Source organism: Cnephaeus nilssonii (assembly GCF_951640355.1).
Source record: "Cnephaeus nilssonii genome assembly, chromosome: 9".
Lineage (NCBI taxonomy): Eukaryota > Metazoa > Chordata > Mammalia > Chiroptera > Vespertilionidae > Cnephaeus > Cnephaeus nilssonii.
Window position 1 is genome coordinate 24,270,055 of NC_137080.1, and position 14,080 is coordinate 24,284,134.

The window sequence follows — 14,080 nt, forward strand, 5'->3', positions numbered from 1 at the left end:
TAGGGCATCTTTAACAGAGCGTGAAAACCCCACTATAAAGCAATCATGACCAGAGAAACTAGGATAGTTTCTATTGAAATAAAACCTAATTCCACAATGCAAATATTTTACATTTGGAAACACCCAGAACTGACAGAGAATATTCTTTCACATAAATCATTTCATCTGATCTTTACAAATAAACAGAAAAAGAAACTGAGGTATCTCTGGTTCTTTCTTTTCATATTGATATTATAGATGAGGAGAGAGGAAGACTTGAATGAGGAGCTACCTACAACCACCCGTATGTACAATCATGAAGACCACGTGGGATCACGGAGGGAACAGAATTAGCAGCTGGTGACTTGGACTCCAGCTGTGCAAACTGGCCTGTCACTCAATGTGAGTGCCCCTGGGAGGTAGGGACCTGGCTGTCTTGGTCACACTGAATCCTAGCACCTACTACTGGGCCTGGCACATAGCAGGTCTTTGAAAATGCTGTTGACTCTAAGATAAAGCACCTTCTCCCTCACAAGGCGACAGTGGAAATTCAATAAGCAAATGCATATAGGATGTACCTGACACAAAAAATAAATACTAACTGAATTTGAGTATGAAAACACTAAGGTTATTTTTACTTAGACCAAATCTGGTTTAAAACCACCAAGAAATTCATCTCTCTGTCTATAGCATATGAATAACTTTCTAATGAAACTGTAACAGATTTTTAATTTTAACTCTATTCTGAAGGCAGAACTAAAAGAAATACTATTTAAATTCCTTTTTGAGAATTGCCATATGTACAATTTGTCAAAAATATGTACCTTTAAATGAAATTTAATTTTGTAAGTGTAAAGAAAAAAGTTTGTGTGTACACCTATATACATATCTATCTACATAGCCATGTATAGGTATATATAAAGATATATACAAATCCATACACACACACAGATACATATAAGACTAACATGATTTAAGATATTAAGTACTCCATTTGTGTATAAACAAATGTGAAAAAACATCATCCAGAAATGCTAGAGAGACTTTTACCCAAGGGAAAATGTGTGGACTAGATGACATACACCTAAGCTTCTGTGAATCAATTATTTTTTTTTGTTTTTTTTTTAATCAACCAATGACCATCTTGACCTCTAGAAAGTGAATTCAAAAATCCTATATTGGAATTGAGTTCTCTGAAACAAATACCTGTTCCTCCAGTGAGAGCTCCCTTGGCTATATCTCCATTTCTCTGATCCACAGTTTTCTACCAAAGAAAATAAGGAAAAAGACTTTTTAATGTTAAAGTTACAAGGGAAGTAAAGAAAAGCCATTAAGAAGAGCTAAAAATGGCCATCTCAATACCTTATCTGCAGCTTCTGTTCTCCTGGTTCTTTTCATAATCTCCTCAAGTCGCTATAAGAAAGGAAGAATTGAAGGAACAGATCAGATATAGGAAGAAAGCTGGCCTGGCACATTTCACTCACTAAGCAAAGAGCAGGTCATTAAAACACACCTGTTATTTTGAAAAATGTAATACTCCCTGCTTTGTCTTAATTGGAGTTATTCCAAAATGTTAGAACTGCCTTAAACCATATGTATTGGACATAACTTTTTTGAAGGGTGAACTATAAATGGTGATTTCTTTGGAGGAGATTTTTTTTTAAAGATTTAATATATTTTTATTGATTTCGGAGAGGAAGGAAGAGAGAGAGAAACATCAATGATGAGAGAGAATCATTGATGGGCTGCCTCCTGCACTGGGGATCAAGCTGCAACCTGGAACCATGACTCTTGGTTCATAGGTTGATGCTCAACCACTGAGTCACGCCAGCGGGCTGGAGGAGACTTTTAATATTGAGAGCCACTTAGTTTACCCGGAATGGGCAGAACACGTGTTTTCTGATGGCAATAAGCTAGATCTTTAGATGGCTTCCAGTCTAGAAGGAGTCAGACCGTTAAGAGTCCCAGGCTCCCGCTACCTTCTTTCTCTCCAGGCGCTCCTGCTCTTCTCTCTGGAAATGCTTCTCCCGTTCCTGCCGGGCCTTCTCTGCTTCCTCACGAACACGAGCTTCTTCTTCTTTCTAGGAACAAGAAGCGGGCAGGTGCTTCTTACAAACAGGCAGGCTTGGTCTGCTGCCCCAATCTCTGGGGGCGCCCAGAGGTGGAGGCGAGAGAGCAGGTGGACAAAGTGCAGAAAATGAGGGCACGCACAAGACTCAGAGCAATTCTAACGATCCACTGCCCGTTTTCCTCTGCTCATCGGGGATGACCCCGACCCATCCGGGCAAGGGGCAGCCCTGAGCTGCGTCGCCCGGCGCCCAGGGACCCCACCTGTTTCTGCAGACGCTCCGTCTCCTCCCGCTCGCGCTGCTCGCGCTCCTCCGCCTGCCTCCGCAGCTGCTCGGCCCTCTCCCGGGCCTGCTCCGCTTCCAGCCGGCGGGCTTCTTCCTCCCGGCGACTTCTCTCCTCGGCCACCCTTTGAGCCAATTCCTCCCTCTTCTGTCTGGAGAAAGAGAAGAACCAAACAAAGATATGTGAGGGGAATTCCGTGGAGAGAGGGGCTCGGGAGTATGGCTACTGCCTGGACAGTTTGTTCAGAGTCTGGCAGAAAAGTCTCCACAGGATGCATTCCCTGCCATTCAGAGACAGACTGGGAAGCCACCTTCCCCCTCCTCCTCATCTTCCCAGTCTCCTGTTGCCTCGTGGCAAAACGCAACCGTTTATATGTGGGGAAGAGCTTGCTTTGTAAAAGAATCTGCAATTTACCTCTAAAGGCTGAGACCACTGCCCCCCCCCCCCGCCCCGCCCTCGCCAACCCCCCAATCTTTGTCAATAAACAAAGGTCAGGATGTCCTGTCACAGGACAGGAGGAAGACAGGCCTCTATGCACGTCCTGTCGGGACCAAGCTCCAAGACAGCCCATCCTCCTAGGGTGCAGCTCTGCTTATTTGAAGAACAATTTTGTTGACATTAGCCTTACTAGCCCCAGAAGGAGACCAACTAAGCAAACTGTCCCTGGCAATACTGCCTGGCAGGCAATCACCTGGCACTAACTATCTCACCCAGCTACCCGCTAAGAGGACTTCTATCTGGAAAAAAGAAAACATGAACTTTTACTATTCTGCTTTAAAATGATAATTAGAAAGATAATGAAGAAACATGGAGATTAGAGATATGTTAAGTAAAACAAACAAACCCAGCCTTGTACAATTGTATCTCTACTGTAGCTATAATTTTGTAAATATATGTGTATATACTTATGTATGAAAAAATATAACTAACTGCACACTATTCACAGAGACTAGAAAGGATTATTCAAAACGACACAATTATTGAAAATTGGTTAAGATTGTGGATTTTTTTCTTTAAACCTTTCTTCATTAATGTTGTTGTATTTGTCAGTGTAATAAGAAAATGTGATTTTAAAAAATTAATAGTTAAAGGAACACCAGGTAAGTCGAAAATAGTCCCCTTCACCTTTCTCACTGCTACCACCTCTTCTCTCACCAACTGAAGACTGAATCCAAGTTATGAAGGTATCCCTATATCACTTAGCAATGCCACTGCTTTACCTTTCAAGCTCTTCCCTCTCCCTCTTTTCCCTTTCCTCCTTCTCTCTCTGCTCTCGGGCCAGCCGCCTCTTCTCAGCTAGCAGCCTTGTGGCCTCTTCTGGGTCGGTGGTGCCTGCCGAGGTCTTAGGAGAAGCACTGGCAGTCACAGTTGATGGTGGTACTGGGACTGTCGCTGGGACCGAGGCTGGGACGGAGGCTGGAGTGGGGGCTGGGGCTGGAGCTGGGGCTGGAACAACTGTAGAAAAAGATACAAGGAGAAAACCAATTGGAAACAAAACCCAAAAAACAAAACAAAAACTAGCATTCCCTACACCCCAGACCTAGAATTCATCATTATAAAAGAAAAGGGAATGCTTATTACTGTGTGTTCTCACGGTTCCACTGTATTCTATCTGTAACCAAGCAACAGATAACAAAAAGCTGCATGTGCCTGTGAGACATCTAACAAAGCTGACACTTTTCAACAAGTCTCATTTTTTAAAAAAAATACATTTTATTGATTTTTTACAGAGAGGAATTGAGAGGGATAGAGAGCTAGAAACATCGATCAGCTGCCTCCTGCACACCCCCCACTGGGGATGTGCCCGCAACCAAGGTATGTGCCCTTGACCGGAATCGAACCCGGGACCCTCCAGTCCACAGGCCGACGCTCTATCCACTGAGCCAAACCGGCTCCGGCTACAAGTCTCATTTTTATACAAGTTAAATCAGTTAAGAACGTGTGTCATGTCGAATGTGTACTGAGCACAGAGCCTCACGTTAGGTTCTGTGGGAAGTTATACCCTGAGCAAAAAAGAAGGTGAGACCTTCCATTTGCCTTTGATTAAAATTTAAAAATCCTTCTCTTCAGTGACCATTCCTTACTAGAGGACTAAAGCTGACCATCCTCAGCATCCATGCCACGAGCCAGACTCAGGCTGGGAAGAAAAGACCCAATGAAGACGTCCCTTTTGTCTACTCAGAGCTGTGTCCTGGCCGGAGGCAGGAGGAGCCAAGAGCCACTTCAGGAGCTGGCACTCCTCTACCTTACACTTCCCGGTCCCCACTGTCCGTCCCGATGCCAAGATGCATGATGGGAGCAGTTCTCTGACCTTATTCAGATCCAGGAAAGTGACCTAGAGAGCTGGCACAGCAGGGAGCACCACACAGAGGCACCGCAAGGAGTGCGCTCTGGGCACTGACCATTCCAGACGCTCCTGTCAAGATTTACATTTCTCCTTCCACTCCCACGGGCTTTTCTTTATGTTCAGGACTCTCTTTGGCCTTGCTCTTCTCTTTGCATGCAAACAAACACTGGACTCCCCCATTCTCTAACAACGCTATTCTTCTCGAGCCATCAATTCTTTCTTTGCTCCTACCCCCAATCTTCAAATTATCTTCAAATTTGAAGTGTTAAGGAGAAAAAGTGTTAAGGAGAAAACTTTTGAATAAAGACAGTTTTCAACAAGAAATACTGAATTCCTAGGTCCAGGTGATTTCGAACTTCTAAAAACATCTAGTTAGCTGGGAAGAGGAGATCCACTGAATCTTCTGAAAAAAAATTCTAACCTCTGTCAAGCACATGGGCTAAGCCAGTGGTCCTTAAACTCCAGAAGCACAGGAACAGGATAACTGGCCACTCTGTATTTTACCTGGCAATCCTGCACAGGAGTCACCTGGAGAACTCAGTATCTTATTGAGTCCTTGGATTCCCCCACATATTCTGATTCAGTAGGTTTGATGTAGGGCCAGGCTTCTGAAACGCCATAGATATGGTGGTTTAAAAATATCTGCACAAAGTCTTTGACAATCTCCCCTTGAAATGGTGGAGACTAATCCTCTCCACTTGAGTATGAGTTGAACCTAGGGACTTGCTTCCAATGACCAGAACATGACAGAAATAGTGATTTTTGTGTCTTCTAAAACTAGGCATAAAAGCTACTGTGGATTCCTCCTGATTCTCTCTCTTAGATCACTGAGCTATGGAAAAGCCAGCAGAGCAAGCAGACAAATGGTGAGACATCAAGCCACCCTATGGGGAGGTTCACATGTCATGTAATTGAGGCCACCTGCCAGTAGCCATGTGTATGAGCCATCCTCCAACAATCTACCTAAGCTGCTTCCAAATGTCTGACCTGAGACTCCGTGTCATATAAAAATTGTTGATTTAAGCTGGACAGTTTTAAGATAATTTGTAACGCAGCAACAGATAACACAAGTAATTCTGATGCTGGTGCTCCGAAGACCACATTTTGTGAAAATAATAAAGGAATTAAAAACCATAAGTGAATTAATATGCTACGGCTCATCCAACAGTAGGGTTTTGGATATACAATTCTACTTTCTTTATAGGTAAGAAAACTATACGTAAGAAAAGGTCCCAAGATTAGCCTCAGAATAAAATTTCTAATTCCCCCAAAAGGGGAATAAAGAAGGCAGGAGAAAAGGGGAAAGAGTAAGCAACCCATATTCCACCACAAGTCGGTTGATTCTTACCAGAGGCATCCTCTGGTTCACCAGGTGTCCCCTCTTCAACTGTGGCTTCTTCCACCTTCACTAAAGGTGTTCGACCCTTTAGTGGGGGCTCATTGGCAACTTTCTGAGGTTCCTTCTCGGGGTCTTTTCTCTCAGGTTCCACTCTGACTTCTCTCTTGACAGGGCGGATGTTGCCAGGGGATGGGGGCCGGACCTGAGCAGGGGTAGCTCTGACTGGTCCGGGAGGCAAGGAAGATGTAGGTCTGGGTGTGCCAGGCAAATGAGGAAGGGACTTGGATGGGAGCCTGGGAAACAAACACACAGCATGAAGAGGTGGGAACATGCCAGAACAGGCTTGCCAGAATCTCCATTCCCCGAGCCCCTTATCATAGAATATGGAAAAGAAATGAAGGTATTTAGCCTTGTATATTTGTCTTTTATGTGACAAATGCAGAAATATTCCCGTTAAAGGCCCATACCGGTTTTCTTTAAGAAAAAAGGTTATTCCCTAAGTTAAGGTCAAACCGTGTAGGGGGAACAGCTTCCTGTCAGGGGACAGAGGGTACCACTTCTCCAGCATGGAGCAACCCCGCCAGCCTCTTACATGCCACTTACCACAGTCGGGGGGAAGCTGGTGACCTGGCTTTGGGATGAGATGGAGACAAAGCCCTTCGGATGCCGGATGTGCGGTGGAAGGGTGCGTTTTCTCTCTCCCTCTCTCTTTTATGGCCCTAAGTTCAGAGAAACACAATAATTAGGTTTTTTTCCCATGCGTCAGACAACCCAATTCAGGGTATTCAGCAATGGAGCTGCAATCCATCGAGTCACATTTTAGATATTTTCCAGCCTTCCTTACATATCTCCATTCCACCCCAAACAAAAGGTCTGTGTTAGCTTTAAAGCAAACATTATACTAAAGTCACATAATGTGACACTAATAAGAAGGTTCTTGATGTGTGATTTGGATTTACATTTGTAAGAAAAAAATACACACTTATATTTTTAGAAAGCACCTGTACTTTGTATCTAAAATTACTGGGAGCAAAATCTCTTATAATCTGGTTTAACCCACACAAATGTCAAAATAGAAGTCACTTCCAGTCTCCTCCATGCCAATTTTTAATTAAAATACATTTTATATCTTTAAATTCTTTAGCACTTTTCTGGAACATACCATAGCTCAATCTTTTTTTTTTTTTAATTTACATGTCAGCTATATCAGACTTTAATTAATATTTTTAAATTGATGTTATACTAACAAGTTCTTACTCACTTAGTGTCTTTCTGCTCTTGAAGAAAAAGTCAGGTTCAAGGTGAGGAATTTTAGCTATTTTTAGTCTTCTTCACTAGGGACAAAATTGTAATCTGAGGGTGGGCCAAAACATCAGCTCTCCTCTCACTGACAACCAGGACTCCATCCAGAGAGATGACACCTTCCCTAAGTTGGAATGGGCAAAGGGAAACCCAGACAAGTGTTCTAATCGTCTAACATTAACCACGACAAAAAACTGCACAGGGTACAAAAGGCTCATTTCAAGTATCTGAAACTCGCCGACAGTGTTCTGGGATGGAAATGAATGCTTGCAGGAGGCACCTGTGTGAGCACCTGACAGTTCTTCACGCTGTGGGACCCTTTCAGGAAAGCAGACGGCAGGTATACAAGGAAAGGGGCACAATATTATCTAGTCTCAGGGCCAATAAGTTCGCAGTGTACCTTCTCTTCTTTCTTTTTCTAGCCTGGTTCATGCATCAACTCCTGTCTTCCTACCTTTTTGTTCCTTCACTGTCCCTTCTAATTGCTTCTCTCCTTTCCTTAGTAGCATCTGAGTTGATGGACGGGGCCATGGGAGTGGGGGCAAATCTAGTATCAAATAATACTCAATGTCTTCCAGAATACAATACAGAAAGAGTGGGGCAGCAAGGATCTTCATAAGATGCGTGGCAGCTCTATATCACTGGAGGCTTCCATCACCACTTTTGCCCCCATCTCTGGTCTCAGTGTGGGAGGTGGGGCCTCGGAGACCAACTGCAGTCCTTGTGTAGCAGAAGCAGCAGCCACCATATGGGACCCTCATGACACGTGTACAGGGTGGTAATTATGCCTCTCGTGGATCAGTCCCTGGAGGGGAAGGCTCAGGGCTCTTCACAAGGGAGGCTGGGGTTAAGCACTTCAAGGAGCTCTTTTCCCTTTTTATTTAAAACATTTTTATTTGGGTGAAGTCAGATCAAGGACAGATCTGAATGGGAAAACAAGGAAGAGCGATTTGTGATGTAGAAGGTTTGGGGATGAATTTCATCATCTGTACCTTGATAAGACAGTTATCAGAGAATGAAACTACATATACAAGTGTACAATACTCAGTCTTTTTTTAAAAGTAGCACTGAACCAATTTTTTCTTTCCTAAAACTGACCTCCTTTTAAATTACCTTAAAGGGTTAGGGGAGCAGTGGGAAAACAGTTTGGAAAAAGGCTCAATACTTGATATAATACCCTCCCAGGCAGATAGATGTTTTTATCCTTTCATTGATTTTGTACCCAATCAATCACTTGTTTGGGTACCACACATATATTCTTATCCTGATCTGAGTAAATAGCCAGTGGTCTGTACAATAATCTTTCTTATTAACACTTTCCATAAGGCTAAGGTGGAACTTCTGCTCATGTCAATGACCTGGACAACTTCCCAGCAAGACAATTAGAGTTAGGTTTAAAATATAAATAACCTCTAAGAGAGACAAAACAAACAGACACTTAAGGCAGCACTGTCCAGTAGAATCTTTTGTGATGACAGAAATGTTCTAAATCTATGATGTCCAATATGGTAGCCACTAGCCACATTTGGCTATTTGAATTTGGTCTAAATTAGTTAAAATTAAATAACATTAAAATTAAATTTAGTCTCACAAAACATATTTCAAGTGCTCAATTGTAGCCATTTGAATTTGGATCTAAATGAATTAAAATTAAAATTGAAAGGAAATTAAGAAAACAATTCCATTTATGATTGAATTAAAAAGAATAAAATACTTAGGAATAAACTTAACCAAGGAGGTGGAAGACCTATACACTGAAAACTAGAAGACACTGCTGTCAGAAATTAAGGAAGACACAAATAAATGAGACAACATCCTGTATTCATAGACTGGAAGACTTATTAATATTAAGGTATCAATTTTACCCAAAGCGATCTACAGGTTCAAAGCAATCCCTATCAAAACCCAATGTTATTTATTTTTTAGAAATAGAAAAATCCATCTTAAGTTCATATGGAACCTCAAGGGACCCTGAATAGCCAAAACAATCTTGAAAAGAACAAAGTTGGAGATCTTACACTTCTAATTTCAAAACATATTACAAAGCTACAGTAATTAAAAGTGTGGTATACCCCAATAAACTAAATTTTAAAAATTTAGTGTGGTGCCGGCATTAAGACAAATATATAGGCCAATGGAATAGACAGAGAGCCCAGGAATAAACCCCTGTGACAAAAATCAAAGGATCCTTGAAAAGGCTGCCAAGACCAATCAATGGGGAAAAGACAGTCTCTTCAACAACTGGTGCTTGGAAAGTGGATATCCACATGCAAATAAATGTAGCTGCACCGTTACCTTATACCATATACAAAAACTATATCAACATAGATAAAAGACCTAAATGTAAGGCTTAAACCTATAAAATTCCTAGAGGAAAACATAGGGGAAGCTCCATAATATTGGATTCGGTAATGGTTTGGATATGACACCAAAGCACAAGTAGCAAAAGCAAAAATAGGCGAATGGGACTACATCAAACTTAAAAAGTCCTGTGTAATGAAGGACATAATCAACAGGGTAAGAAGGCAACCTACAGAATGGGTAGTTCAGTCACTCAGACACGATTGAATAAAGAAAAGTTTTTATGTTCAAATTCAAATTTTTGGGAGTAAAATCTCCAAGTGGAGAGGAAGTATGGGGACACTACCACTCAGCCAACCAGATTCAGGACTGGTGGGACAGATGGGATGGTGCATGTCACCATGTCCCAATCTTACACCCACTCTGCACCTGGGAGGGCGGAGGTGTGTGTGTGTCGACTCTGCACAAGCAATAGCACAGATTTGCCTGGTCACCCCCAAAGGCTACTCACCGCTGTGCCGTAAATAGTCCTCCTCCGCGCAGAGCCATCGGGCGGTGTTACTAAGAATTTTGTTCGATCCATCGGATTTCTAGAGTGTGTAGCTTTGTAGGGCATGATGTTGATGGGGCTGCAAGATGCTGAACGAGGACAAATGGGGATAACTAGGGTGCAGGTGATTGTTTTACACACAAGAGTGCCAGAGGAGCAGTTGAAGGAAAGCCAAAAGCAGGTTCAGGAAAAGGAGCAAAGCAGAGATAGAGAGAAAAGCAGGGAGAAGATGTTATTACCTACAGGTATCCAGGCCCTCATACTCAACTCTCCTCACAGTCCTGTCAGTTTGTGGTGTGTCCAAGAGGAAGGCATGTCCAAATGAAAAATCTGGAACATACAAGCTCTTTGGCTATTTAAATACTGATTAAAGAAATAGACGTAATCCAATAATTATGGAAAGCAATGGCCTAATATTCGTATAAATAAACTCATGGTTTGGTAAAATGCTACATTAATGATAGGTAATTTTTATATGAGGCCTGCTTTATAATCACATTTTTCCTAGTTAGCTTTAAGAGTGAACAAAAGGTGGAAAGATAGGAAGCGAGCAAGCAAGCAAGCGACTATTTCAGGAGTAAAGTTCAATAGGCAGTGGTTTAAAAAAAAAAAAAAGCAACTAATTTTAAAAAATGTTAAACGACCATGTCTTACCAGGTGATAAGACCTGTTTGAAGGATAACTAATAATTTCTAGAAAAAAATCCTGTGAATGTTTTATCTATTTAAAGGCAAATCAAATGCATGCTTGTGGATTTCCCCAGAAGCCAAAGCATTCGAAGGTTCATAACAAGCAGCAGCAGAATGTATGGGGAAACAGGATGTCATCATTTAAAATGGTGAATAGAACACAAGTGTGTTAGAATTGCCAAAAATAAAGTTGAATCATGCATAGCTTTACAGTTTTACTCAAAATGGAACATTTTTTGAAAAACCACAAAGTTTCTGACCATTCACCTTCAAAGGAACACCGTCATTAATCAAGGGATTCTGAGCAACGATGGTTTAAAGACATTCATTCATACAATAAATACTGCAGAGATATCTAAAGTGTGGGCACTAAGGTTCCAAGGTTTATTTTCAGATCTCATCCAGAAATCTTGTTCTCCAGCAAAAAAATAAGACAATTAAACATGACCACTGAGGAGAATCGGATGTAAGTGAACTGTTGTAAATATGGTTTTACCCAATTCTAGCGATGGTAGCAACTCTTTTAAAGAGACTATTCATGCCAGCTGAATATACTAACAGTATTAATAAATTAAAAACTCAGAAGTTTACAAGACAAATTTGGGATAATCTTAATTTCAGAGTTAGAGTTTAAAGATATTTTTATTTTGGTTTAATCTATAGACAGAAAGTGGATCAGACTGCATCTTTCACCAAATGCCTGCCAGGATCTTCTGGTTATCAATGGTCAAAGGCAGTAACTAGACTGTAAATTGCATTCTCTTTCCCCATCATCTGAACACAGAACTTTATTTCTTCAGGGTAAACAGAAACATTTTGCATCCCCTCAGCTCTCCTGAAAAGAATATGTGTGTCTTACTTGGGAGGTGACAGAGCTTTGTTTCAGATCTTAATGGTGAAGGAAGATTCCTTTGTATTGTGAGGAAGGAGGACCTTCTCTCATTTTGTTTATTGTGGTCACAGGGGAAATAACTTGAAAATAACCTTTTCTCAAGTGCCACAGCAAAGCATTTGCATTTCCCAGACAAGGAAATAGTTCATTAATGTAAAACTCTTCCAAGCCAATCAAATATGTTTAGAAAATAACATCCTGGCACGAGGCACTTCTGTAGGATTAATGACCAGGAGAGGCACGCATTGCCTAGGGCCACTAAGCGTGCTGGGGGATCAAGAAACTCTAGACGACAGCCTTGCTCTGAGGCCATAGGTCTGACACTGAAAAAGGAATAAAGCACAGAAATATGATTTCTTTTTCCTCTAGTGGAAAACAGTTATTTTGGGGGGTATTTATGGAGCAATTTTGAGACCATTTTGGATGTAAATCAATCTCATCATGCCTCCAGTTTATTCTTTATTATTGGTGCCGAGGTAACATTAATCAAAGGATGAAAATGTCTTAAATCTATCAGTGTAGTTTCCACTAAAACCTTCAAATTTAATTGTTCAAGGAACATTGCCTGGCTAAAATAAACACTATAAATTCCTTGTAAGGATATTACATTTCACGAGCTTCCTTGTTGTTCTTAATAGCAACTACTGAAAAACCTGAAACTTTAAGTCAATTATTCTAATACTCTTGCTCTTCTGAAGAAATAGTAAGAGCAATCTATAGTTGTCTTCCCCATCCCCCCAGAATGCTCTCCTTATCTCAAAGTAAATTTGTTACACATGAAAATTCTTCCATAGAACTGTCTTTGAGAAAGTCTTCCACAACATCTGTATTTCCTCTATCCTTGGTAGCAAGTGTGCCTTAATTTCAATCATTCAAGATTTTCTATATGAAATGATGGGTGAAGAGAAAAGACAATGCAGTTCAAGTGGTTGGAGTGTAGCATGGAGAACAGAAAAATTACATAATAGAATAATAATAATATTAAATTTATTGAGTGCCTACTATGTGCAGGCACTATTCTAAGCATTTTACATGTATTAACTCTTTTAATCCTGAGCTCTTATAATCACAATTATTTTAAATGTATTTTTTAAAGTGGACATGGAAAAGTCAACCCAAAGCATTAGGTACAAATGAGACTCTGATTTTCAGTTCTCAACTGCTCTCATGGCTTGTTCTGGAAGTTTGCAATCACTGAACATCTTAGGGGTGACTGTTTTTGATCTGCTATTGTAACCCTGGCTCTGGATGTAGGTCATCCTCTTGCCAGTGGCAATTGGATATAAGATGAACTCAAGGGGCAACACTAAAATGGAAAGACAAGAAAGAAAAATCAATGAGAATAGGTGGAAAAAGTGTTTTTGACAAGATATATGTAAGAGATGTTTACATATGTAATTTCATATGAGAAATTTTAGAAACCAACAGTTTTGGTTCATTAACCATAAGCTGTATCGATGCAATAACAGGTAACAACAATCTAAGGAACATATTAATGAAACAGGCAACTCAAGGAAAGGCTATGCATTGCTTCACACTAAAGTAAATTAAAGAAATGAATCAATCTGTGACAAGGAGAATGGAAAAGTTGCAAAGTAAAGAAGAACCAGTTAGGAGGTAAAAAGCACCTGACTGAACATAACAATGAAGAAGGAAGGTGGGAAGATGGGTGGGTAGAATGGGTGGAAAATGAGGAAATGGTGTTGGAAAAGACTAGAGGAAGAGTGAAAGAATTGACAAAAGTTAGTGATGACAGAAATAGCAAACAAAGACAATTTTCTAGCTGCGAGGCAGTCTTTTAGTATGAAAACATACAATATGGAGATTCATAAGCATGATAGCCATAAACTATTGTTTAGATCCTATGAAAGAAAACTGAAAAGCAGTTTTAGAGGTTCTTCAATTAGCTGGACCTAAAGAAAAACTTCCATGACTTGTATAAAAGTATGCCATTCACAGGCATAAGAAAAGAAAACTACCTTGAAATAAGCTATACTTTTTCCTCCAGAAAAATCTCAGATGTAACATGACAGCTGACAAGTTACTTTACAGAAAACACAGAACATTGTGGTCCAGCTAGTTGAATGCACAAGGTACACAGAGCATCACATGGGGTGCCAAGGATGGAGGGTAAGCTAGTTTAAGGTCCAGTCTACTGATTTCCTAAGTGGCTCTGGTAAATCTCTTTTGTCACTGGGTTCCACAGGCAGGTGGTGGGAATGCCTGAACGTGCTTTCTTGACTACCTCCCAGGGGTACTGTGAGGATTAGTGTTGATATTAGCTCATCGGAAACCAGAGATGAAAGACATCATAAAACCAAGAATTATT

General features: G+C 40.8%; 1 protein-coding gene across 4 annotated transcripts in view; it reads right to left on the minus strand.

Moving 5' to 3' along the window:
• Window positions 1-14,080, minus strand: part of MAP7 (microtubule associated protein 7) — a 139,089-nt gene that overhangs the window by 12,817 nt on the left and 112,192 nt on the right. For all 4 annotated transcript variants that reach the window (XM_079779858.1, XM_079779857.1, XM_079779856.1 and 1 more), the window contains 8 exons: window positions 10,132-10,259; window positions 6,621-6,736; window positions 6,027-6,310; window positions 3,552-3,786; window positions 2,311-2,482; window positions 1,959-2,060; window positions 1,342-1,392; window positions 1,186-1,243 (listed from right to left, as the gene is read on the minus strand). In XM_079779858.1, coding sequence (XP_079635984.1) covers window positions 1,186-1,243; window positions 1,342-1,392; window positions 1,959-2,060; window positions 2,311-2,482; window positions 3,552-3,786; window positions 6,027-6,310; window positions 6,621-6,736; window positions 10,132-10,259 — 1,146 coding nt within the window. The remainder of the gene's footprint in view (window positions 1-1,185; window positions 1,244-1,341; window positions 1,393-1,958; window positions 2,061-2,310; window positions 2,483-3,551; window positions 3,787-6,026; window positions 6,311-6,620; window positions 6,737-10,131; window positions 10,260-14,080) is intronic.